Genomic DNA, 27093 nt, shown 5'->3' with positions numbered 1-27093 from the left:
GGGGCGGGGGTGGGGCCGGGGCGGGCCGGGGGCGGGGTCTGCGCCGGCGCCGGGTCCGGCGGGCGCTCTGCCAGCTGCGTAAACAATGCCGGAGCACCGCGGCGGAGCAGGTGAGCGGGCTGGAACGCGCGCGCGGGTCGCGGCCCGGTCGCCCGCGGCTCGAAGGACACGGGGTGGAGCCGCAACCCGCGAGCCGGCCCCTGCCCTCCGCACGCCGTTCGCGGCGGTGGGTCGCGGCCCCTTGGAGGGTTCCGGGGCTGCGGCTCCAGTGGCCGGGGAGGGGAGGGCGCCGGGACAGCGGCGGGGCCGGCCCGGAACTGGGGAGTGGAAGGAGCGCGGGGAGGGGCCCCAGGCCTCGGGCCTTCAGCAGGGCCCGGTCCACCCGGCCGCTGGAGCTCCCGCCGGGGTGGACGCGGTGCGGGCTGTTACAGGGCCGGGGCATTTAAAGGAGCAGTGCACGTGGGTCTCGAAGGCGTGCGGACGCGGCATTGTGTTCCTCCCTCCTGGCTGGCACCTAATGGGCGCCCAGTCCTGCCGGCCTGTGGCACCCGGCCCGGGCAGTGCTTGGCGGGGGCAGGAGGGGAGGCGGAGGTCTTCCTGCGTACGTGAGGAACAGGACCTCAGGTCCGGGCTTGGAGACTCCCGTTTCGTTATCATTGGTATTTGGCCGTTTTATCAGGCATTTACAGCTGCAAGGAGACTTGCAGAATCTAGCTTTTGAAGCTGAAGAAAATTTTATCAATGAAGAAACTCAGCCCACAGAGCTAAAGTGACTTTGTTCAAGGTCACGCAGATCGGCTATATGAGAGCCAAGCTTAGAACCCGTTGTCCTGGACTCTAGTTCTGTTGTCCAGCCCTGGAACTAGACCTCGGCCCTTTGACAGTTGGGTGAAATGCCCCCGCCTGTGCCTTAATGAGTATTCCCTTTTTACGGTACGAACTGTGGATTGGTGCAGTACCTGCATCCTCATTTACAGACGGAGAACCCGAGAGGCATCCATCCCATCCGGAACAGTTGCAGAGCCAACTTGACCCAAAATTGACAACTTGGGTTGCCAGCCTGTCCTGAGAGTAACTGATCGGTACAGACCCCGGCTTCCGGTATGGATGCCCCTGCCTTCTACATAGACCCCGTTCTGTAGACACCTGAGTCTCCAAGGACTTCAGCCAAGACCTTTGGCAGTAGTTAAAAGGCTTCGTATAAGCTGCTTCCGGTGTGTGAGCCTCAGGTTCCCCTCTGTGTGAATGTGGCTGTGTGGGACAAGGAAACGTGTTGGCAGCGGTGTTGTCTGAGCCCGGCTGGTGAAAGGGCCTCGGGTCCTGTCTCCAGCTCAGAGCTGCAGCTTCAGCCACCCGTCAGGCAGGCCATCCAGGTTTGTGCCCTGGGTGTGCGAGGGAGCATTCAGGGCAGTGGCTGGGGGTGGGGGTCTTGGTGGAATGTTGCTGTGGAGTGGGATGGTGGTTGTGTCAGGTTTTTAGGAAAAATTCTGTATCGTTTGGTGTTGAAGTATCCGTGCACCAAGTCTAGAGTCTGACATGTGCATGCATGGGAGGTGAATGCCCTGAGCCTGTCTGTTTGAAGAAGAGGAGGACAAAGAAGAGCGTGGCCAGGGGCTGCCGCTCAGATGCGCCTGGGGGCCCGTCGCCCCTCCCCCCGAGCTTCCCTGTGGCTACTCACAGCCCCGCTGCACCCCCAGGCTTTGCCAAATGAGAGGCTCCCACCTACCTTGGCCTCTCCCTAAGTCACTGACGGTAATAATGACAATAACATAACTTAGGTTTGTAATATACAATAAAAAGCCATTTTGTACAGTGGTTGTCACAGTTGTCTTAAGAGCATCGATCACACTGAAGCAGTTCTTATTTTTAACCCTTTTACAGAAGGGGAAACTGAGGTTCAGGGAGACAAGCAGCTTGTCCTGTTGTGTGGCTTCCATGGCTGTGAGCACCAGGATTTGAACCCAGCTGGCTGTGTCTTCTTCATCTTTTGAGTTTTTGCACAGGAGGCTTCCCACACTCATGCCCTACCCATGTCACTGCACTACCGCCCAGGACATTGCTCTGTGGTCTCCATTAGCAACTATCTGGCAAAGCAAAAAACAAAAACAAAAATTTTTTATAAAGAAACCAAAGCAGTGTGTGTAGGTCACATTATGTTTTATTGAAGGCATGTTTGGCTGTTTTTCAGCTGTTGATTTGACTTTTAGACACTGTTTAGTTGGGGACTGGCAAGATAACAAATGTTTCTGCCAGTATTTCCACCTGTTCCTGGACTGCAGCAGCTGGGGGTGGGGCTGGGGGTGGAATACAAGGGCTCTGAGGCTGGCACACCCTCCACGCTGCCCCTGGCCAGGACCTGAGAGGTTCTCCGCACCTTGAGCTGGCCGGATCTGACATGGGCTTCAAGCCCTGTGTAATCAGTGTTGGCTTCTTGACCTGGAGGTGGTGAGGCTGCTGTGTTATTACAGTCTGGGGAAAAGTAATTTCAAATTGTTCCTCAGGGAGGACCAGGTGTGAGGGAGGGAGATCATTTCTGTCCAGTTTCTTCGTTGCCTGGGAGAATGGGTTGCTGATTTGTCTTTGCTAAAATACAGTCTTCTGGAGCAGTGGGAAGAAAAATTAAAGGGTGCTCACTTTCTGCTGGTACCGTATCTGCTGAGACATATCCTGACCTCGTCTGTGTTTTGTAGGCTACCTGTGTGACTATGGTCCTGGGCCACTGAGTATGTGACCCTCACAAGTACTTTACAGCAGCAGAGAAGAGCTCCTTGTTGGTAATTTGGAGACCTGAGCTGTAACTGTGGCTTCTGGTCATGGGCCTTAACCTTTTGTCCTTTTGTCCCTCTGGGCTTCAGTTTCCCTAAATGGGAAATGGGGTGCTGACCGGATGGGCTATAAGGTCCTTGCCAGCTCTGACATCAGTCTACGGACTTGCCCTTTTGTTTGACAAAATGTTCACATTGCCGGAGTGCCCTGGACTGGGGCTAAAGTGGAAACACCCGGGGCCTGGATGAGGCGTGACCTTGGTGCTCAACTCGTGTGTCTGGTGGTTTAGCAGATCGTAGCTTTCCAAGAGGGCCATCAACAGGCTTCTGTTATCCCTTCTCACTGAGTCCCTGCCTTTATTTCATCTTCATTATAACTACCGTCTATTGAGCTCTGTGCCAGACACTTTACACATTATCTCTAGTTTTTACAGTCATCTTGCAAAGTGTGCCTATCCTGCTTTTTACAGAAGAGGACAGGGGCCATGTGAAGTGGCCCGAGTGTGCGGGCCACTTGTCCCAGTGTGTGGTTCACATCAGTCAGCTAGCTGACTAGTTTCTAAGGCTCAGCTTTTGCCCACTGGCTTACTGCTTCTCATTAAAACAAACAAACAAAACCCCACAATTTTTTCTGGGCCCTACTCAACGGTGGCCACCTTCCCAGCTTCCCTGTGCCACTTCCAAACCGCCCCTTTTCCAGGCTCCTTCAGGAAATGAGAGAAAATGTTTCCTGGGAACTTCTGAGTAGGAAAGGGCAGACAGAGGTAACTCTAGAGCCTGGGTCAAGGTTTCAGGAGGCCCCATAGGGTCGCCTGGGGCCTGTGACTTGGGAGGGCGGAGTGGGACTTCAGGGCCTCCCTGTGGGACTCAGGCCCTGGCTCCGGCGGAGCCCACCTCCCTGTGCTGGGGAGAACCATCTGGCAAGTGATGTGCATCAGAGTATGGGCAGGGTGGATGGACAGATGAATGAAGGTCAGCCAGGGCCAGTACACGGCCGGGGGAGACAGGCAGGCAAGCTGTGGGAATTTCTAAGGGAATTTCCTCAGCTCAGGAAATTCTTCCTTAGTATGAGGGAAGGCTGGGAACACCCCAGGGGTCATGGGAGCTCTGTGAAGTAGCCATGTGACCATAGACAGAGGCCCATTTAAAACCAATGCCACCCTCTTTGAGGGAGCACTGAAAAATAAAATGAACAAATGTGACAAAACAGAAACAGACCAACAGAATAAACTGTGGTTACTAGTGAGGAGAAGGAAACGGGGAGGGGCAAGATAGGGGAAGGGGATTAAGGGGTGCAAACAACTATGTATAAAGTAAATGATACAAGAATGTAATGTACAGCACAGGGAATATAGCCAGTATTTTACAATAACGTTATGTGGAATATCTATAAAACTATCAAGTCGCTATGTTGTACACCTGAAACTACTGTAATATTAGAAGTCAACTATCCTTCAATGATGAAAGGAAGTGAGGGGCACTGTTCAGCTAGGCCTGCAAAAACAAGTACCCAGATGCAAGCCTTTCTCTGCTGACCACCCGTTTGTCTTAAGTGCAGTGACTCCCAAGTTTCTTTTGGAGCCGAAATTTCCATCTTTTTGCATGAGGCACTAGTGTTTACTAGGACATTTAAAGATCGATTTCCTACTTAGGTCCATTGGCCTTCAACTTTAAGGTCAAAACCTTTGCATTTCTCTGAAATGAAAATCAGGTTGAGGAAATTGGGTCACCAGGGTTTCTGTAATAACTGCAGGAACTGCTGACACAGCAAGGTTGGGGAAATTCTCTGGGTCACACTCCCTTGGTTTGGCTCATTCAGCATTTGGATCCCATTCAGCTGATTAATGGGAGTGAGCAGTGGCTCCTTTGGATGTTTGATTTTACATCCTAATCCAAGGAGCTTTCAGCCACAGTGCTTTGTTCTGGGAAGGGTTTCCAGAATGCAGTCTTAGGCACCTGTTCCTCCCATTAGCTTCTCTGCATTTTCCCGCTGCTCCGTCAGAGAGAACGGAGAGCCGGTTGCTATGTGGTTGATAGGATTTGACATCAGCAGTAGGAGAGTCACCCAGTCCCACCAGCACCTGCCTGTGAGTCAGCCTCCCGGCAGGAGTTCTTGGCGTCACTGGTGCTCTGATGTGGAGAAACATCTAGCAAGAAGGTTGTTTATCTGCATACATTTGAGTGGTGATTTTTCCCTCCAAGGATTGCAGAGTATCATCAGTCTTCAGTTCCAACTTAGAAGCAAAAGGAGTACATCCCAGCTGCTCTTTTCTCCTTCAGGAACCAGGTAATAAGAGGGGTTAGGAGAAGGTGTAAAAGAGGCTTCCCGAGTCCATCTGTTCCCCCCAGTCCAGGGAGAGAGGATGTGGGAGAAGGCGGGATGGAAGAAAATCTGTCTAAATGTTGATACTTGTTATTTCCCTTTAAAAAATTGATAGCTTTACAAAAAATGCCAGGCACAATCCATGTTTATTATAGAAGCTTTGAGAAATGCAGAAAAATATAAAGTATCACCCACAATCTCACTATCCAAAGATAACCACCGTTAATGTTTTGTAATATTTCTTGCCAATCCTTCATATACATGCATTTTCTAAGACAATTCAGATAATTATGTATGTCAAGTTTTATATCTATTAAATTTAACATCTTGTTTTCATATGTTAGTAAATATTCTTTGAAGTGAGGTTTTTAGTAGTCATATGTTAGATCCCATCAAATGGATATATTATCATACAGAGTCAGGCATCTTGGTCATTTTCACTTTTTAAAAAAAATATATAAATGACTGCAACAACCATGTTTTTATGTAAATCTTTTATTATTTTCTTAGGACAAATTCCAAGAAGTAGCATTTCAGGATCAAAAGGTATGAATGTTTTTAAAGCCCTCGATTTTTACTGCCTTCAGAAAGGCTGGTCCATTTGGTACCAGCGACGCTTGAGCCCCAGTTTTACTACACCCTCCTTCGAGGTGGGCATTGCTTGGGGGCTTTTTCAGCCAGACCACTCTCTTCTCCCCCTGTGGCTCTCCTAGTCTGAAAAGCTTCTGCTCATCTGCCTCCCCAGTGGCTCTCTGACCAGGCACAGGGTATTCAGGAGGAAGGACTGTTCGTTCTTTCACGCCCCCATTCAGCGAGCAAGTTGTACAGGGCAGTAGGTGTGCCAAGCTAGGTGAGCGAGGCGCCCTGCCCCTGAGACAGGGAGGTGAACTGTAACTGGACACTTCCAGTACCAAGTTTGGGCCCTGGCTGGGGCATCTGATTACTTGTCAGCAGCTCCAGGGAAGGTCTAATACCAGCCTAAGAATTGCCCAGGGACCATCTCAAAATGCAGATCCCTGGACCTTTGGCCAGGATGGAACTTAGGATCTGCATTTTAAATAAGCACCCTAGCGTAGCATTTAAGAGCCCAGAACCTGACCACCTAGGTCCAAGGATGACTTTGAACCTATCACTTTTTAAATCTTGTTCCCTCATCTGTGAAATGGAAAAGGATAGCAGTACCCCGTACCTGACTGTTGTGTTTAGTGCATAGTGAGTGCTCAGCAGCTGTTCTATCACCACCCCTCAGGTGGCCTGGACCACTTTGAGAAACAGCATCTCAAGCATCTTACAGCTTTCTCAAAGTCCTAAGCCATGCCCTCAGGTGCTAGGAGCTCCGAGAGGCACCTCCGCCTCTGCTCATGACCACCAGGCCCAGAGGGCTGCGATTAGAGCCACAGCCAGGTCCAGCCCTTCCCTGCTGCAGCCCCTCTGTGCCCTGGTTTTCTGGGAGTCCTGGGCAGAGCGCAAGGAGGGAAGGAATCTTCTCGGGGAGCATTTGTTTTCTCGCGAGGAGGCCATGAATTACATGTGGTGGATGGAAAAGCGTGTTTTGTAGTTTTCTGACTTCCTGCCTCTGTGCAATGCGATGCTGCATGGAAGGGATACAGTCCTTTTTTAAGCTCACTCTCCCTGGGCGCGTCCTTCACAGACTTCGGGAGGCAGAAGTGCATTCCTGGGATTTGGTGACTGGCTGAAGAAATGGAAATTGGAAGGACTTTACTTGATCCGGGTCCCGTGCTTTTCTGTCCCCACCCGCCCCGTAGCTCCCTGTCTCCTTCCAAGAAGCATCTTCACTCCTTGTCTGTCCATCTCCCCACTAGGGGAAGAGGCAGCCAGGATGCTGCAGCTGTTGTGGTTCTGAAGGATGAGCTTGCCCTCTGCCCTGGGAGTGCAGCCCTGCCGTTTAGATGCAGGGACTCCTGATCTGCTCCTCCAGTCGTGGTAAAGGCAAATCACAGGCCCTCCAGAGGCGTGGGAAGAATAGAAGGAGTGAGATCGTAACTAAATTATTAATTCACACCCCTAACAAATCTGACGTGCTACAGAATAAAGTGTGGAAAGAGCCGCTGCACTGCTCCAGTTGGAGTGTCCCGGTTTAGCTTGCAGAAATGCAGCCAGCTCTGCGTGCGGGTACCCCTTTTTGAGTCAGAATGGACTCACCGTTGCCAGAGTGGGCAGCGAGGGGATCTCCTGGGTCCAGGCAGGGGTCTGTTTGGGATTTTTCTGGCGGGGCCCAGCCTTGCAGAGGAGGAGCGCTTTGAAGTTTTCCCTCCTGGGTCCCCATTAAGTGTTTTCTTTCGTTACCGTTACTGTAGATGAAGGAAGCTAGGAACTTCCCAAGGTCTCACAGCCTGTGGGGCTGCAAAGCCGTGTCCCCTCCAGCTGGGCTCTGAGGTAGACTCTGCTGGTCCCAGGTCTGGGCGCTGAGAAGCAGATCCGCCTCCTGGGCCCTAGGCCACACTAGTCCTGGGGCCTCCCGGGAAGAGGCAGGAGGGCTCAGCTGGCCCTCTGCTCCCACAGAGCGCACTCTGGTCACATCCCTCTTCAGCACCAAAACCCTGGCTGGCCCCCTCTGCTAGCTTCAGCTCCCCCTCCCCGGTCAGGCCTCCACGCCCCGCCCTGGGATGGTCCACCTCCCACCACTGCCTCCCTGGTCTCCACCTTAGTCTAACTGCAGTAACACAGCGTCCTCGTCACCCCTCCCGCAGCTGCTTTACTTTACTTCCTACTGATGTCACTCCTGTACTTGTCTTATCTCTGCTGAACCCTAGGGAGCTTAGCGTGTTCATTCTGAAATCCCTGTGAGAGCCACGGGGGAGCCTTTTGTGAGGGCCCGAGTCTGTGAGGTGAGCTGAGTCAGGCTCTGCCGCAGGCCTGTACTTGGGGATGGAGTAGAAGTCCAGCTGGGAGTAATCCAGGCCACGGCCTGGGGCACTGTCTTCAAAAACAGCAGCAGCCTCGGACCCTGCCAAGATGAACAGAGCTGGCTGACTCAGTAGAAGGAACCTGCCTGCTCCATTTGAAAATCATAAATTCTTGGAGGCAACTGACGTGGAGATGAACTTTGAGCTGAGAGCAGACCTGACTGTGCCGAGTGGCGTGAGGCTGCCCCAGGGTCCCAGGAGGCAGGTGACGGGGGAGCTGGCCCAGCCGCTAGCCCAGCTGACCTGCCCAGGATGTTGGTAGGGCTCCGGGCTGCCCCGGCTTCCCAGTGGTGCTGCTCTGCCCGCACCACTGCGGCACAGCAGTCCCGGGGGACAGGCTCCCTCCCGTATGGTCCCTACAGCCTTGTTTTTTCCTGTGGGTCCCACACTCAGCTGTACTTCCCCAGCGCGCGCGCACGCACGCACACACGCGCACACACACTCACACACACTCACACACACACACTCACACACACGCTCGCCTCTCGTGGTCTCGGCTCACTGCTCCCGTGGCCGTCACTTCTAAACTCATGACTCTCATCTCCACCTCAGGCCCCAGCACTCAGCTGCCTCCCAGGCATCTTCACCCTTTTAACCCATTTACATTCAGCAGATTCCTGGATCAAATTCACAGTGTTTCCTCTGAAACCTTGTTCTTCCGCTTCTCCCATCCTACTCCCTGTCTGGCCCTAGTCCTGGACTCTGTCCCATTTTGTCCCACACATCTGGTCCTGTCTGTCTACCTCCTACCCTTTCTGGATTCTCTCTCCTTACTCCCATCCATTCTTGCCACCTTAGGCCCTCTTCACTACCCACAATTGTCTCCAGGGAGGTCACCTTTCCTTCTTTTTACTCCTTTTCAGTCAGTGGCCAGACTGATATTTCTAACCAGAGATCTGATCTGTCACCTCTGTCCTCGGGGGACGAAGCACACCTCCTGAACTCGGCACCAGAGACCCTTCACACCTCCACAGCATCACCATCCCAACCCCGGCAGTGCTGGGCTCAGGCGGGAACATTCTTCATGCCCTCTGCCATTCCCTCCCCCCTGGGAAAATCTGTCTCCGTCAGATGACGTTATCTTCTCCAGAAAACACTCCTGATCTCTGAGTTTTAGTCCCTTCTTTGTGCTTTTGTACCTCTTGATGAACACTTGGATTATATAATTTGTCACGTTGGATGGTTGGTTTTTAATTTTTTACGACAGAAGTGTTGTTGGCGCACGATAGGTGCTGAACAGACGTTTGTTGATTGAATGAGTGAGTGTGCTGGCAGTTTGGAGGGGCTCTGACATTTCTAGTTGGGGGTTTTGCCCCCTGTGGCCTGGATCTCCTCTAGCCAGTCCCTCTCGAGGTTGCTGCAGCCTCAGTAGTGGCTCCTGGGGACTGTTGCTTTATAGTAGTCCTTTGACAAGCGCGTCTTGGGTGGTCATTGCGGGCTGTGCAGGTCTTAAAGCCGCCTCTCACCCTCTGCTGCCTTTGCCTCGCAGGAGAGTGGAACAAGGTCCCCTGTGCTCCTTTTCCAGGCACTTTCGGAGGTAGGGTCATGCTCACATTCATGGCCTCTGACAGCGAGGAAGAAGTGTGTGACGAGCGGACGTCCCTGATGTCAGCCGAGAGCCCCATGCCGCGCTCCTGCCAGGAAGGCAGGCAGGGCCTGGAGAACGGAGAGGGTGCCGCCCAGTGGGTAGGTTCCCACCAGCAGTCCAAGGCCTCCGGACAGGTACCTGGGGTCCCAGTGGACAGAAACCAGGCATTCCCTGATGTGGGAGGGAGGGGAAAGTAAAGGTGAGAATTGGCCAAAAGGGCAGGTGGTCCACCATGGTGGATCCTAGGTCTGTGAAGCCTTGATAGCAGACTTTGCACAGACACAGCCTATTACAGATCGACTCCCCGATGGACTGAGTGATTCTCTCCATCCTGGCCCTGCCCCTTAGGTTTGCCTTCCTAGTGCAGGTTACTATTTCCACAGGAACCTGAGAGTGAGTTTGGATGCCAGGACAGGCAGCGCAGAGACGAAAGGACGGTAGGAGGAAACTGCTAGAGGGAACCTTTTTGGTAGATGGCCAGACATGGTCACCAAGAGGTTACCTGATTCATGTTTGACTTTTGAGCTGGGGATGTGTCTTAGTTCAAGGCTGCTATCACAAAAATACCATAGACTAGGTGGCTTATAAACAGCAGAAATTTATTTCTCACTGTTCTGGGGCCTGGGAAGTCAAGATCAAGGTGCCGGCAGATCTGATGTCTGGTGAGGACCCACTTCCTGGTTCATAAGCAGCTGTCTTCTCTCTGTGTCCTCACCTGGCAAAAGGGGTGAGGGAGCTCTCTCGGGCCCCCCTTTTTTTTTTTTTTGCGGTACGCGGGCCTCTCACTGTTGTGGCCTCTCCTGTTGCGGAGCACAGGCTCCGGACGCACAGACTCAGCGGCCATGGCTCATGGGCCCAGCCACTCCGCAGCATGTGGGATCTTCCCGGACCGGGGCACGAACCCACGTCTCCTGCATCGGCAGGCGGACTCTCAACCGCTGCGCCACCAGGGAAGCCCTCGGGCCCCTTTTATAAGGCACGAATCCCATTTGTGAGGGCTCCCCCCTCGTGACCTAATCATCTCCCAAAGGCCGTACCTCCTAACACCATCACATTGGGAGTTAGGCTTCAGCATGTGAGTTTGGGGGACGCAGACATTCAGCCCGTGGCAGGAGGGGTGGGCTGCACTGTGATTTTGCCTCCGCAGCCTGCAGGGCAGGAGGTTGTAACATATGAAGTGGAGGATATACTTGGGAGAGTCATCTAGCGAAGCCACCTCCCTCCTCATCAGGGTAACACAACATCTGAATTTGCTAAATTCCATTCTTCCTTTTGCCCATTATAGTAATTTTTTCTTCCAGCCAGGCTTATTTCCCTTTGCTGAAACTTGAGCTCACTTCTCCTATCCTCCTCTGGGCTGTGAGAGAGATCTCACCGGCTCAAGACCACTGCACAGCTACTCCTTCGCCCATTTCTTGCTAGTTGCTTTGTCTTTTATCTCCTGGAGTTTTTATGCATTTCAGCTATTTCAGTTCCTGTTCATTAAGTGTTCCTTTCTTTCTCAGACGAATATATAGATGGGATTCTCTCTGCGAAGAACTGATACCAAAGAACAGCCACTTTTGATTTTTGTTTCATTTGGCTTTGTCTTGGCTGTTAATGTAATTAACAGAGCAGCTAATGATCCTGAATTGCCACGATTCCAAAACAAATCCTTGCAGATCAGCGTGTGCCAGCGCCTGGCGTCCTGTCCTCCTTCGCCGCCTCATCATTTATCCGTAACCCAGATCCTCCCAGATGCTTGATGCCCAGTTCGCCTCTTCGCTTCGGAGCTGCAAATCTTGCATGCTTGCTTTGGGGGGGCGGGGCGGGGTGCAAAAAGTTCAAAGTAATTTCTTGCTCTGCAAATTCCCAGTGTCTTATTCACAATCAGAGACAGTCCCCACGTCCCCATGTGTGCTGACCATTCTAGTTTGTGACGTTTCAACCAACAGAGTTTAATTTCTGCCCTCCTCCTATCACCTGGCCTGCCAAATTAGTGTGGCCATGTGAACAGAACTGAGTGGCATCCTGAGTCCCTACACTGAGGGAGGGGACAGATCTTTAGACATGCCCCAGACCCATTCTGCAGACCGTCCTCTTCCACAGCTAAGTGGACCGTCCTCGTCCACAGCAAAGTGGCCTCCCCTCCTGAATCTGTGGTGGTCAGCACCAACTTAAATCTCTCGTTGTCCTCATAAACTTTTCAAATGTCCTGCAATTCCGCCACTCCCACATCTAAACTACAGCCCATAGACTGGTTCTTACATCTGGAAAGCAACATTCAAACTTCTCGTTTCCGGTTCCAAAACACTCATGCGCCACGTCGCTAAGGCCTCTGGGGGGGCGTTCCGTGGCCCTCACAGTGTGGTTTCCCACAGAGAGGCCAGGAGAGCGAGGAGGACCATGAGGAGGACCCTGACCGCTACGTCTGCAGCGGGGTCCCCGGGCGGCCACCAGGCCTGGAGGAGGAGCTGACCCTCAAATACGGGGCGAAGCACGTGATCATGCTGTTCGTGCCTGTCACGCTGTGCATGGTCGTGGTGGTGGCCACCATCAAGTCCGTGCGCTTCTACACGGAGAAGAATGGACAGCTGTGAGTGGGGGGCTTGGCGGGGAGGGGGAGAGGGAGCTGGGGGAGGGGAGTGCAGCCTGTGTCGGCCCCATGCCAGCAGTGAAGAGCAGGGCCGAGGAGCTGCCCGAGTCCACACCCTGGTCCGCCCACTGCCTCCTGGCTGTGTGACCTGCCTGGGTACCCTGCTAACCTTTCTCGGCCTCAGTTTCCTCGTCTGTATGATGGGTTTGATAACAAGGTTACCAGGAGAATTGAGTGAGTTGATCCACATAAAGGGCTTAGAGAGCACCTGCCACCCGCCGGGCAGCGCTCCCGGCACGCTGGGTCTCACTGCAGGAGGCAAGCTCTCCGTCCCAGGTGTGGCTGTACCGCCCATCCCTGCGTGACCACAAGCAAGTTGCTTTCTCTCTGGGCCTCGTCATTCATATCCCCATGAATGTAAACCAAGGAGGACCAATGATTTCTTAGCTCACTTCCAGCCTCGCACGGGAGACTTTGTTTCTTTTAATAAAGAAAACGCAGGCAGAAGCAGCAGCCTGGGGAAATGGGAGGGCTCTCTCTGCTCCCTCCCCCAGCCTCCCTGTGGTTATTGCTGCCGAGTACCTTCTCTAAACATCTTTTTTTTTTTTTTTAGGGAGTTTTTGTTAAATTTTGTTTATGGTTTTTTTAATGAAAAGAGTAGAGAAAGAAGCCCTTGCCCTCAGGAAGCTTGTAGTCTGGTGGCGGTGGTGGTGGGGGGGGGGTACTCAGAGCAGCTCAGGTGAAAAGCGTTAAGAGACCTTGAGCGCTTCGCGGGCAGTTTGTTTCCCTACGTCCAGAGCGAGGGATCAATGAATTACCTTCTGAGTTTATTAGCTGCCTGTGCAGCTATGGGGTTACGCTGGGTGTGGGTAGGGGAAGCAGTGGGGGGCAGAGGCGTCCTAGGCTCGATGGGGCTGATAAAGAAGTGGATGTAGGGAACCGCTGGGTCTCCCTGGACCAGAGCTGGGGATTGGGGTCAGCAGGGAGAAGCACTTCCAGGGGAGGGTTGAGTTGGTGTGGGGGCCAGGGGAGGCCTTGGTGAGGCCAGCCAGGCCCTTCCGTGCGGCTACAGCGGCTCAGTCATAGGCCAAAGTCAGGAGCCAGGAGACGGGAAGGCAGGGCAGCTCATGGGGATGGTGGGCAGCGTGTGCCAGGGCAGCCAGAGCACGGTGCTGAGGGGCAGGGGTGCCCAGGGCACCTGCACCCCAGGTCCAGGCTCCCTGGGGGTGAGGCGTACAAGCAGGCAGGGCACAGAGACCTAGCCCTTGCCCCTTCCTCAGCATCTACACACCTTTCACCGAGGACACGTCTTCGGTGGGCCAGCGCTTCCTCAACTCCGTGCTCAACACCCTCATCATGATCAGCGTCATTGTCGTCATGACCATCTTCCTGGTCGTGCTCTACAAGTACCGCTGCTACAAGGTGAGCGCCAGTCCGCCTGCTTCCTCCTGCCTGCCATGCCTCAGTGCCTCTTTGGCAGCAACCCTGGCTCCTTTTTTTTTTTTTTTTTTTAAAACAGAGTTCATTTTTCTTCTGTAAAATAGACCCTGATTTTTGGTGCAGGCATACCTCGTTTTATCGGGCTTCACAGACACTGCGTGTTTTACAGATTCGAGGTTTGTGGCAACCCTGCGTTGAGCAAGTCTGTTCGTGCCATTTTTGCAACAGCATAATTTTTCAATTGATGCTGTTTTAAAAATTTTTTTAGACATAATGCTATTGCACACTTAATAGACTGCAGTATAGTAGAAACGTTAACTTTTACGTGCAGTGGGAGACCAAAAAATTTGTGACTCGCTTTCTTGCGTACTCTGTTTATCGTGGTCCGGAACCCAACCCAACCTCGCTGAGGTTTGCCTGTACTCTTTCCCACCCCACCTCTGCCCCCCGCATGGATTACCTAATACTCCTGTCCTTTGAACTTACACATAATCCCACTTACTTGAGTTCCTCTTTGCAGTGTTCATAGGGTTACTTCTCACGTTCAGAAGTTAATTTTATTTTGCTTCTCCTTCCGAAGAAGTGAGATGTTCTATTTTAGGCTCCTTTCACCCAATATACTTCCCCTCCAAGTTTATTTTTATTTTCCCATTTCCCTTTCGGCTGGAGATGTACAGCTGCTGTGCCGAGGTCTTCCAACACTGGGAGATGTTCGGGCGGGCCCCCTGCTCTGCGGGGCGGTCCCAGGGAGGAACAGGGGAGTTGAGTCCCACGTGGCCCAAATCGTCCATAGAGATCCGTAAGCTTTTAGGCACGGGTTTCAGGCTTTTCTCCCAAGGAAGGCTTTGAAGCCTTGAAGACTGAACGGAAGTTGAACTAGACGTTACCTGATTTAAAACCGTTCACACACAGGCATGTGCGGCACTTGATATTAGGCTGCTGCCATCTGTGGAGCAGGTAGAGACAGATGGGGAGGCTCAGTCTAGAGGGATGAGCCCCGTCCCAGCGGGGGTGACGGGGTGGGGGGGTGAGCGGTGGGAGGGGGGCGTGTCCGAGAGCTGGAGCTTCTCAGTAAATAGCTACCTGTATAAAGGCAGAGTTCGTAACTGGGGCAGGGATGGCCGTGGGTGGCAGGAAGCAGGGTAGAGGGCTTTGTGTTTGGAGCAGAGGATACAGCACGCGTAAGGACAAGCTAGAAGGAGCATGGCCAGTGAAAAGCCGGCACTGCTCTGGTCAGCAGGGGTCACGCGACCACTCCCAGGGACTGTTAAGAGGCAGCTCGACCCTCCGTGCAGTAAGATTTACTCCGTGACGCGGGCAGGAGATGACGGTGGACTGGGCAGGCCCAGGTGGGATGAGGAGGGTCAGCACGTTCCAGAGGCGGCCCCTTCCCCTCTGGGTGGAGCGCACAGCATGGCAGACGGACCAGGTGGCCGCTGAGGTCCCCAGCGGCCTGAGCTGGTGACCGATGGTTCTGGCCTCCAGGGAGGCTGGTAGCGGTGACCACCATGCCGCTGCCGGCTGCCTAAAGGACTGGTTGAGGATCAGCCCCACCCTCGCCCTTGACCCTCTCTCATTTGGCCAGGGGAGGAGGAACGTGTCTTTCTGAAGACCTGTCTATAGGCCCTCAGGTGGGCAGTGACCCCCCGGGCTGACTCTTCTAAACAGGCTACCTCAAGAGTCTTCCCTGACCACTGTGTCTAATAAAATAGCACCCCAGTAGGTCTCCTGTCACTTTATCCAGCCAGGTTTTTTTTCATAGCCCTGTCACTTCATGCTAACATGTGTCTGTGTGTCTGTTGTCTCACTGCCCTCACACTGGGTTGCAGCCAGTGGGCGCAGAGACCTTGCCAGCCTTATCTCCAGAGCGTGGAATGTGCCTGGCGTGTCCAGAAGGAGTAGAGTGCTAGGTATTCAGACCTGAAGGAGCTCCAGCTCCTTCGTATGCTGGCTGGGTTACCTGGAGAGAACTCCTTGAGCGTCTGTGCCCTCCTTATCTGTAAAATGGCCACCTTCCAACATAGTCAGGGAGGAGCCTAAGGAAGAAGGGTTTCCAGGCCTGGGCGTCAGTCCTGAGGACCGGGGCCTGCGATCATGCTGCCTGTTTCCGTCTAGTTCATCCACGGCTGGCTGATCATGTCCTCCCTGATGCTGCTGTTCCTTTTCACCTACATCTACCTTGGGTGAGTGGCAGCCGGTGGGCAACAGGGTCCTTCGAGACCCCTCCCCTGTGGTACGAGTGGGTCTGAAGGACCTGGGAGGGAAGGGTGCCCCTTGGTCTCCACACCTTCCCCGTGTTGCTGCTCCAGGAGCCCGGCCTCCTCGACACGGGAGTGGAGCTGCGAGTTGGGCCACATGTCTCCTTCTGGTTCCTGATTTAAAACAAATAACGCAGAGCCATCACAGAGGGGCTTCTCTGTGAACCCCAGCGGGGGTGGGGATTCGGGGGCAGAAACCCCTCAAAATTTACATTCTGATCTTCGGGCTGGGCCTGGGTACCTCCTAGTTTATGGGGAAAGGGATCTCTCTTGCCCTGGATTTGGGACATCAGCCTGACCCAGGGGCCCAAAGAGACTGGAGGGACAGGAGAGAACACTTTTCCAAGGACCTTTTCCACAGGCAGAGGGTCTTCCAGGCCGTGCCGGCGCACGTTTATGGGAACCAGCCCAAGGATGAGACGTTGGGGTACTCCCCACCGTTTCATAAATTTTTCAAGTGGTTACATGTGGGGCTCATGGAAACAGGGAAGGAGATGTCAGCAGGTGAAGCCAGAGGTTGGAAGAACCCATGCTGGGACTTAATGATGGAAGGGTGTTGAACTGTGTCAGAGTCTAACATCTCCACTGAGTTTCCCAGCTCACGGGCTTGACTGTGGTCCCGCAGGGAAGTGCTCAAGACCTACAATGTGGCCATGGACTACCCCACCCTGTTCCTGACCGTCTGGAACTTCGGGGCGGTGGGCATGGTGTGCATCCACTGGAAGGGCCCCTTGGTGCTGCAGCAGGCCTATCTCATCATGATCAGCGCGCTCATGGCCTTGGTGTTCATCAAGTACCTCCCAGAGTGGTCTGCGTGGGTCATCCTGGGCGCCATCTCTGTGTATGGTAGGTGGGCCATGGAGTGACGTCCAGGGCTGAGTCCTCACTGCTGGACAAGGGTGATGGGTGTTGAGAAGTCTCCCCTCCCCCCACCCTGCCCCGGGAGGCCTGGATGATCCCCCTTCTAGAAAGTTCACCTTTGTAAAGAAAAAATAAGTGGGGTCCTGTGGAATCGTGACTGTTGACATGGTTACTAATAACAGCACTCACACCGTTAAGCGCTTTGCACACTGGAAGTCATTTGTTCCTCAGAACAACCCTGAGACTGGGCACAGTACCGATAAATAACGAGCACCCAAAATGTTAGCTGCTCTTCAGTTAGTATAGTCGTCCCTCGGTATCCTCGGCGGATTGGTACCAGAACCCCCTCAGATACCAAAACCCGAGGATGCTCAAGTGCCTTGTGTAAAATGAGGTATTATTTGCACATCACCTACGCACATCTTCTCGAACACTTTAGATCATCTCTAGGTTACTTGTAATGCATAACGCAACATAAACAATATGTAAATAGCTGTCGATGTGCGGCAAATACAAGTTTTGATTTTTGGAACTCTCTGGGATATTTTTCTGAATATATTTGATCCACAGCTGGTTGAATCCATGGATACGGAACCCAGAGATATGGAGAGCCGCCTGTATCAGTGTGATAGCCATCACCAGTACTGCTTCTTACGTTGTTAGGATAAGGAATTTGGGGCTCAGAGAAGTGGGACTTCAAGCCCATCCTCTGGTCTCTGAGGCACACAGCAGTTCCCTGTTTGCAGCTAGCCTGTTTGGACACCGCTCAGACCCCACTGTGGGCTCCAGCCAGTGCAGGCTCTAAGGATCGTGGCTGAAACCCCGGGGGGGGGGGGGTGGATTGCTGGAGCAGCAGGGCGTGGTCTGAGAGCCTCGGCCTGGGGCTCTGGGACACGCTCGCTCCGACACCTGGTGTTCAGAGGGCTGGTTCCTCTCTGGGGGCTGCTTGGGAATAAACATGTTTCTTAACATGCCAAGGGCGTCTTTGCTTTCCCAGATCTCGTGGCTGTGCTGTGCCCCAAAGGGCCGCTGAGAATGCTGGTAGAAACTGCCCAGGAGAGAAACGAGCCCATATTTCCTGCCCTGATATATTCATGTGAGTATATGATACGTACATGGCTTTCGGAGGTGATGAGGAGATAGTTAACCGTTTCCCTGACGAAAGGAGACGAGGCAGCCTCGGTGACCAGGAGGGCTCCACCTTCTGAGATGAAGGTGGGCTGTGTCTTGCTCTTAGACAGGAAGAAACTTGGAAAGTCAGAGCAGGAAGAGGACACCAGGGAATGTGGTCCTGCCCCGCAGCTTCCTCCCACCTGGCTCCAGTGGCACGTGGTGGCTATAGGCCATGTTCCCATGAGCCCAAGGCCATCGACTCAGCCCTCCAGGCCCCTGATAAGGGACTTTGGAGAGGGACTCTTTAGGGTGGGGGTCTGGGGGGGAAGGGTGCGCCTACCTTTCCCTGGGCTGCCTCAACAGCTTCGTGGCTGGTTGAAGTGAAGTCTCTGAAGGGAATGCCTTCGGGGTTGCTGCTGGCCTCGGGGCCAGTGCACTCGGGGATTTGTACTTATAAAGGCATAGGCATCAACAGACATGCATCGAATTCATACTTCGTGGTGGGCGCTGTGCTGGGCATTGCGGTTGCCATGGAAACAAGATCCACAAGGTCCAGGCCTCGGGGAGCTCACTGCGCTGTGGTTTTCATGCCCTCCCCTCTGTTATTCACGTAGAGAGCCTGAATTTCTGGGGCTCAGTTGTCTGCAGGGCGCACTGGGAAACAGCCTATGATGGCTAGAGTTGGCACTCTATACAAATGAAGAACCGAGCTCGTCGTGGAGAGCCGCTGGCGGCCTGGCCCCAGGGTGAGAAAGCACATTCCAGGCACAGCCTAAAAAATGAGCAGAGACTGTGTTTGGAAAGACTGAGCCGTGTCAGACTTCCGCTTGCCGTTGCTGTGCTCTGACGGAGCTTACATTCTAGGAGGGGAGGCAGACAGGGACCCAACAGGCAAACTAAGTCAGGAGGTGAGAGCCCCATAGAAAGATAAAGTGGGGGGCGGTGGGGGGGGGCGTGAAGGACTCCAGGGCAGTGAGGGGTGCTATTTTACAGAAGGTGGTCAGGGAGGCCCTGTGTCATAGGTGACATTTGACCAGAGACCCGCCTTAGGAATATCTGGTGACAGAACTCCAGGCAGAAGGAACAGCGGCAAGTGCAAAGGCCCTGAGGTGGGCGTGGGCCTGGTGTGCTCGGAGCGCCCTGAGGCCAGGCAGAGGGAGCCAGCGGGGAACGGGGGAGGTCAGATCCTCTCAGGCCATGGTGGGGACTTGGCTTTTATTGCTGAGTGAGATGTGATGCCACTGGAAGACTGTGGACTGACCTGACTACGTTTTAACAGGACCACGAAGGTTGTATCAGGGACAAGGGTAGAAGCAGGAGCCAGGTTTGGAGGCTGAATAATAATCCAGGAGAGAGATGTTGGCGTTTGGCCCCAGGGCAGCAGTAGAGGCGTTGAGATGTGCTTGGACTCTGCAGACATCTTGGAGGCAGAATTGGCGAGATTTTCTGATGGTTGGGGTGCAGGTTGTAAGAAAGAGAGTCAAGGTTACTGTCAGTTTTTTGGGCCTGAGCAACAAAAAGGATGGAGTTGCTGCTTACTGAGAAGGAGAAGGCTGGTGGGCGGGTTGGGGGGCAGTTGTTGAGAGCATTCAGGGCATGTTGAGTCTGAGATGCTCACTGGACATTCAGATGGAGAGTTGGAGAGATGGGATAAGAGTTCAGGAGAGAGTTTCTAGGCCAGAGAGAGAGAACATGTTAGTACCACAGGATCCAGCAGTCCTGCTTCTGGACATAGACCCAAGAGGATTGAAAGCAGGATCGTGAACAGATTTTTGTGCACCCATGCTCACAGCAGCACTCTCCACAATATCCAAGAGATGCAAGCAACTCAGGTGTCTGTGGATGGAAGAACAGATAAACAAAATGTGGTATATACAGAGAACGGATTATTATTCAGCCTGAAAAAGGAAGGAGGTTCTGACACGTGCTCCAGCATGGATGACCCTTGAGGACATTATGCTAAGTGAAATAATCCAGTCACAGAAAGATCAATACTGTATGAGTCCCCTTATACGAGGTATCTTAGGTAGTCAAAGTCATAGAAACAGAAAGCGGAATGGTGCTTGCCAGGGGCTGGGGGATGGGGAGTGGGTACAACGTTTCAGTTCTGCAAGACAAAAGAAGTTCTGCAGATCTCTTTCACGGCAGTGTGAGTATACTTAACACTATTAAACTGTACCCTTAAAGATGGTCAAGATGACATATTTCATGTTACATGTTTTTTTACCACAATAAAACAAAAACATAATTAGTTCACCAAACTTGTTCACTAACAACATTATCATTGTTTTTGTGAGGAGGCCAAAAAAGACAGGAAGAAGCATCGTCTGCCCACACCTGGTCAGTGAGTCTGGACCCCCAGCGGCCCCCTAACAGTGGGGCATAAGCAAATACCCACAGGAACTGAGGGTCCTGTGCAGACTTTCTGGGGACACAGACTGGCCCGCCTGCCTCCCAGGCCCTGGGGGCAGCCACAGGTAGTACTGCCTGAGGCCTGACCCTTCTCTCCCTCCCCAGCCGCCATGGTGTGGACAGTGGGCATGGCCAAGTTGGACCCCTCCTCTCAGGGAGCCCTTCAGCTCCCCTACGACCCAGAGATGGGTGAGTATCAGGGGGCTGACAGCCTCTCATCATCGGGGGCGGCTTTTCACCACATCCAGCTCAGCCTGGCCTGGCCTCTGCGGGAGGCACGAGGGCCGGAGGGGCAGGTGGGAAGACCAGCCCCCCCCCCGGACACGCACGCCCTGGGGATCGAGTGCGGTGGGACCGCGCTCCTCTGCCTCCGCCCCGTTCCTCTCCCTTCCCTTCCCTTGTGTGTGGACTGGAGAATCCTCTTTGGGTCGGGCTGGGTGTGGGGGGTAGGGGGATGGTAAGGGCAGGGGAGCCCTGAGCTCAGAGAACCGTCTGACGGGCTGTCGTCTCTCTCCCTTGCTCCCTGCTCACACGACACCGGACACCCAGAAGAGGACTCCTGTGACAGTTTGGGGGAGCCCTCGTACCCTGAAGTCTTTGCGCCCCCCCTGCCTGGCTACCCGGGGGAGGAGCTGGAGGAGGAGGAGGAAAGTAAGGTGTCCCGACCGTCTGCGTGGGCCCGGGTGGGGCCCCCTGAGGTCAGGGGAGGAGGGCGCGAGGGGAGGAGCCCCTTCCACATCAGAGACGGCTTCGCAAAGTCGAGGAGGAGCCTGCAAAGGCGCAGCCTTGTCGGCAGGCCACGGGGACTTCTACGCCCAGGCTGCACCTCGTGTGTGGGCAGACACTGGTTGAGTACCAGCTGCGTGCCCGCTCTGCGCTGGGGGGCGGTCGTACGGACGCAGCTCTGGGGGACGCAGCTACGCAGGCGTGGGCACTGACCGCCCTCCCCGGAGCCGGGAGGACCGTGAAGGAGAACACGGGGTGATGGGGAGCGCTGACGGGGCTCATGACCTGTTTCAAGGGGTCCGAGGAAGTCGCCTGAGGAAGTAACTTCTGAGCTGAGCTCCAGAGGCTGAGCCACTGGAACTCGGAGAGGGGGACGCACAGCGGGGGTGCGTTTCCAGCTGAGGGGACCTTGGGAGCAGAGACCCTGAGGCAGACGGCACGGTGAGTTAGAGCCAGTGAAGGCAGGACGCTGAGACCCGAGTGCAGAGACGGGGCAGGGAGGCAGGCAGGGACTTGAGGGGCCTTCTGGATCAAAACGGGGATCTGGTCTGTGTCCCGTGAGCGGTGGGAGCCGTGGGGGGTGGGGGAGGGTTTTGAGCTGCATGGGAGGAGGGGCATGAGGGAGAAGGGCAGGTTTGTGGCTGGCCGAGTGTGCACCTGCGTGGCTTGAGGACGTCCCCATGCAGCCATGGGGGACGCAGGCGTGGGCTCTGGGCTCAGAGGGCCAGCTGGGCTGGGCAGGTCAGCGCCAACAGCACGGCTCCGTGATGGGACTGACGGTGGAGCTGGGGTGGAGACTCCCCCAGGCAGAGCCCCGGGTGTTTGGGGGCAGAAGGAGCTGGTGTGGAAGGCCGTCCTGAAGACACACCCAAAGACGTTCTAACATATGGCTGTGTTCCCAAGGGGATTAAAATAGCCATTCCATCAGCACACGTTTCTGTACCACCTACTATGTGCCGGGTGGCACGTGGGAACAGGGAGGTGCTGCAGGATTAAAACAGCCTCTGCCCTTGAGAAGTTCCCCGTGGGAGCAGCCCAGGTGGGAGGAGGTGAGGTATAAAGTACTCAGGGCAGACCCGGGGAAGAAGATGATGCCGAGGTGGGCCTGGAAGGACAAGTCGGTCACCCGGCAGACAGGCTGCCAGGCTGCAGCCCAGGCCTGACGCTGAGCCCCCGGAGTCAGCGCGGATCCCACCGGGGCACAGTCCACAAGGCCACCCTCGCTTCACACGCCAGCCCCAAGTCCTGGGGGTCTCCAGGCCACCCGCACTTCTGACCGACTGGCTACAGATCTGGGAGTTCCCACAACCCCCGCCCCCCAGGTTGGAAAAGTTGCTAGAACGACTCACAGAACTCGGGAAAGTACTAAACTTAGAATTACAGTTTTAGTATAAAGGATACAAATCAGGACCAGCCAGATGAAGAGCCACATTGCTCGCGGGACTGGACTTCATCTCCAGGCTCCCTCTCCTCCCCAGAGGTTGGTGTGGCCCAGAGTCCCAGCCCCCTTATCACATAACCACGTGGTCTTTCTGGAGACCAGCGCCGTCCTGATCCTCTCGTTTGCATAAATGATCCAAGGGGCTCCTGAATAACAGACACTTCTGTTACTGGGGAAATTCCAAGGATTTGGTCTCCCTCCTGGAACCAGGGACAAAGGCCAGTTAGATTCTTTGTTACACAGCAGCATTGGCAAAGGCTCAGATGAGAGAGGAGGAGGCCTTCCGGGAGCTCGGGGCAGTTTGGTGGCCCAGGCAGCTGGGGGCCGGACCTTCAAGGGTGCACGGCACTCACAGGAGCTCGAACTTCATCCCGCAGGCTGTGGGGAACCATTAGTGGTTTGCTGCAGGGAATTGAAGTGAGCAGAGCTGCATCCCAGACAGATCCCGGGCAGCAGCAAGGAACACAGACTGCTGGGGGACCAGGTGAGGGAAGAGTCATGAGGGCCCAGCTCAGGCAGCAGGCTGAGAGGAGGCGGTGCTACCACATGCCTGGGCCGCACTGACAGGACTTGGCTGGGCAAGGGATGGGCAGGGAGGCGTGGAGGGTGACGGGGGAAGGTGGGAGGCTCTGCAGGACATCAGATGGAGACGCCACGGACACACGAAGGGGAGCGATGCTCGAGAAGGTCAGGGTTGGAGACCCGAGTTGGAGTCACCAGGATATACATGTTGTCAGAACTGCGGGTCCCCAGAAGGTACCCAGGGAAGGTGTAGGGTCAGAATGGAGAGCGAGAGGGACAGCGTGGGCGACGTTTACGGGATGAAGGGAAGGGCGCTTGTGGAGGACCCCGGGGAGTAGCCAGCCAGGGGACAGGGCGCTGAGACAGGTAGCGTGAGGGTGTCCATGGGGGCCGGGCGGTGGCCTGGCCAGAGCACATTGGCTGGGGGACATGGGACCTGCCGCCACAGGTCTCTGAAGTGCCTGGGAGGTGAGCGCAGTTCCTTTGAGAAAGAACTGATTGAAAAAGAAGAGAGAAGGGAGGGGAGAGGGCAGGCAGAGCAGGGAAGCAGGAGTGGGGGTAGCGGCGAGAGGAGGCACGGCAAGAGAAGTCACCTCTGTAAGGTGACGAAACTGGAGTGTTTGCTCTGTGCCGAGGCAGGAGCCAAAGTGAGGAAACTGAAGTCAGAGAAGAGGGGCTGTGGAGGAAGGGACAGACTGAGGTGAGGGGCCTCTTGCTTGGAGCCCAGAAGGGAGGCGAGGGGGGCAGACAGGACAGAGCATGTTTCCTTGATGCAGACCTCCTCAATTCAAGTCTGTTTCTTAAACATTTTTATTGTCTGTGATGAATAAAATTATCCTATAAACAAGCGTACAGGGCAGTTGTACGAAAGGAAACAAATGAAAGCATTCTAGAAGCTCTTGTTTCCTTATCAGTAATGGATACACTAGTTACAAATTATGTTTACTTATTTGTTTAATTGAAGTTTAGTTGATTTACAATGTACATTTACGTACTTTTAAGGGACATGAGTCTCCAGAGAACCTCAGGTATTGTACATGTTCTTGAAAGTAGTGAAATTAAATTTCCTAAAAAGCATTTATAATTCAAACTGAGCGCTCAGTTGGGTAGCCTCCCATCAGCCCCAGGCAATGCATTTTATTCACTCTTGTCTTAACCAAGTGCCAAGCACCAGTTTGTTTTTTGGTTTTTTTTTGCGGTATGCGGGCCTCTCACTGCTGTGGCCTCTCCCGTTGCGGAGCACAGGCTCTGGACGCGCGGGCTTAGCGGCCATGGCTCATGGGCCCAGCCGCTCTGCGGCATGTGAGATCTTCCCGGACCGGGGCACAAACTCGTGTCCCCTGCATCGGCAGGTGGACTCTCAACCACTGCGCCACCAGGGAAGCCCGCCAAACACCAGTTTTACTCGAGTTATCAGAAATGCTGGCTTTGTACAGCCCAGAATGCAAGCCACTCAGACTACAGGTTCCCCCTTTTTCCCACTGGCTGCTGTTCTTTCAAGGCAGCCAGTCCTTGTCCCAGAGTCCAGGTGAGGTGAGCTGGGCAGTCACACTACCCCATCTGCCCTCTGCGTTCCTTAGGACTCTGGCCCCTGGGCTGGGCAGAGAACCTGGGTTGTTTGGCTGGGGTCAGCCTTCTCTGCCGCTTCCTCCTGGGGCTTCCGAGACCTATGGATTCCCTCTGTCTCCACCACACAGGGGGCGTGAAGCTCGGCCTTGGAGACTTCATCTTCTACAGCGTGCTGGTGGGCAAGGCGGCAGCCACGGGCAGTGGGGACTGGAACACCACGCTGGCCTGCTTTGTGGCCATCCTCATCGTGAGTGGGCTGGGGGATGCTCCCCGCCCAGCCCTGGGCAGTGGGGCCCCTGAGGGTCTGTCTGGTGGGGGGCCCAGGAACCCAGGGGACTTTTCAGGTGCTGTTATCCCTTGGAGGGGCTGGGCAGGGTTGCCAAGAAGATCCTCAAGATGAGACCGAGGTTTACAGGAGGTTCTGGTCATCAACAGCTGCAGGCACAGCACAGGGGAGCAGTGACCAGGGGCTCTGACATCACGGAGCTTGTGCACCGGGTGCCAAGGTCTTGGCTAGCTCTGTGCATCTGTCTCACGGCACCTGCGAGGCAGGGATGGTGACCTGAGATTTACAGAAGACGGAATAGGTTGAGGGCCTGGCCCGTGGGCACAGAGCTGTGAGGGCCGAGCTGTGATTTGAACTCGAGTCTCTGAAGCCAGGGCTGTGTGTTTTCCCTCCATGCCACCCAGGCACCATGGGGTTCTGAAGCCCCATGGGAACTCCTAGGACTTGAGACGGGGGCCCATCACTTTGAACCCCAGCAGTGAAATTTGGAGACCTGTATGTCACTTAACATGGCCAGATACACATGGTGGGGAAGCGTCTTACGGTGATTGGAGAGGTGGAGGCTCTGAACGGTGCATACTCGGTGTTCTGCCTGGTGAACCCCGGGTGGCACGTGGCACGTTAGGGCCGAGGCTCCAGTCCTGCAGACATTCTGTATTTGCCCAGTGTGTGTCAGGGATGGGGCAGTGAACTCCCAGGCTCCTCCACTTCCAGATTGTCTGCCCTGAATTCCTGCTCTCCCCAGGGATAGGGCAGGCACTCTGGTTTCCTGTCCCCACCCTGGACCACTGCCTGCATTGACTGGGCTGGGAACAGGATAGGCAGCCACTGGGCCTGCTCCCCAGGGCGGGGTCACGTGGCATCTTGGTTCCCTTGGTGTCAGCTGCTGAGAACATTGCTGGCTTTCAGTCCAGCCCGTCCAGGTCTTGTATAAATATACGTCCCCTTGGGGAAGCTCCTCACCATCAGGTCACGCATCCCTCCAGCAGCCAGCCAGGGGAGGTAGTCTGGTAGTGGCAACCCCGTTCTAGGGGTCAGGAGGCCGGCTTTCTGGTTCACCCGTCCATGTGCAGGGCGTTGCTACGGGGTGAGAACTCCTGCCCTCAGGCACCTCACAGAGCTGTTGAGGGGACCAGGGAAGATGACGGGGCGTCCAGGGCTCCTGAACCCAGGGACTCTACCATCACTGACTGCTCTCCGTCCCCCGTCCACACCCGTGGTCACCACCAACCCCCTCGCCTTTGTGTCCTGCAGGGTTTGTGTCTGACCCTCCTGCTGCTCGCCGTGTTCAAGAAAGCGTTGCCCGCCCTCCCCATCTCCATCACGTTCGGGCTAATCTTCTACTTCTCCACAGACAACCTGGTACGGCCTTTCATGGACACCCTGGCCTCCCATCAGCTCTACATCTGAGGGGAAGCCTGGGCACCGTGGCCTGGAAGCTGGAAGAAACGGTAACTGGATGCAGTTGTGCAGTTGTACACTCTAGTGCCATATATTTTTAAGACTTTTCTTTCCTTAAAAAAAAAAAAAAAGCGGGGAGAGAGTAAAAAAGTGTCGTGTTTACTTTGTGAAGAGGAAGGACCAGCTTTTTGGTGCTGGTTGTTTTGTCACCAGGCCGTGGCTCACCCCTTCGTGAGCATTTGCTTCACCAACAGGAGACGTGGGAAATCGGTCCAGAGGAGCTGAGGAAGGTTCTGAGACGTGGGAGGGGCTTGGGGAAGGCCCCTGCTCTCGCCCCACAGCCTGGAGTCCTCTGAGGGCCTAGCCGGAGGACGGGGCGCGTATATTCGGGACCGGGAGGTCACGCCTGGGACGGCATGTAGCGCCTGCTCGCTCTGGCCGGAGAGGAAAAGCCAATTTTCTCTGCAAGGAATGTTCACCAACGCTTTGTCTATGATGCTGTCATCATTTTATTACCTTTAGAGTCCTTGTTAAAAGCAGTTACTGCTGGGAAGTGTCTTAATATCAATAAATAGATGAATCCTGTTGCAGTGTTGGGGTTTGGTCTGCTCATCAGTGTGGGCCCCTCTCCCGGCATCCTGGGATAACATGCCCTGGGCGCAAAAGGGAAGAGATTTGCCTAGTTGTGAGGAGAGAGGCTTAACTGCCCCCATCTCTGCGATCGTTTCTTTAACTAGGTTTCCTAAGCAGAGGTGCTCACAGACTCCCGAGGCCCACTGTCTGACAGCTGGGCGGGTACCCGGCTGGCTGTCTTCAGAAACACTGCAAGGCTGTCGCCAAAACACAGAGTGAGAGAGCAGGGCTGGTCCCCAACAGAAGCAGCCCA

General features: G+C 54.6%; 1 protein-coding gene across 6 annotated transcripts; it reads left to right on the top strand.

Moving 5' to 3' along the window:
• The first annotated feature begins 91 nt into the window (after positions 1-91).
• Positions 92-27093, top strand: PSEN2 (presenilin 2). Of its 6 annotated transcripts, none has more exons than XM_059997316.1 (14): positions 92-110; positions 978-1101; positions 4968-5052; positions 5599-5634; positions 9541-9737; positions 11964-12178; positions 13459-13600; positions 15734-15801; positions 16502-16722; positions 17735-17833; positions 20368-20451; positions 20812-20913; positions 24649-24767; positions 26061-27092. In XM_059997316.1, exons 5-14 carry the CDS (start codon positions 9561-9563, stop codon positions 26214-26216), a joined length of 1383 nt encoding a protein of 460 aa, XP_059853299.1. In that variant the 5' UTR covers positions 92-110; positions 978-1101; positions 4968-5052; positions 5599-5634; positions 9541-9560; the 3' UTR covers positions 26217-27092. The 6 variants fall into 6 exon arrangements, with proteins under 6 accessions (XP_059853299.1, XP_059853291.1, XP_059853317.1 ...); XM_059997308.1 differs by lacking the exon at positions 92-110 and adding an exon at positions 145-226; XM_059997298.1 differs by lacking the exon at positions 92-110 and having other exon boundaries at positions 309-1101.

The sequence above is a fragment of the Delphinus delphis genome, chromosome 1 (assembly GCF_949987515.2).
Source record: "Delphinus delphis chromosome 1, mDelDel1.2, whole genome shotgun sequence".
Taxonomy (NCBI): domain Eukaryota; kingdom Metazoa; phylum Chordata; class Mammalia; order Artiodactyla; family Delphinidae; genus Delphinus; species Delphinus delphis.
Note: the sequence above shows the minus strand (reverse complement) of the source record. Positions and strands in the feature narration are given on the sequence as shown.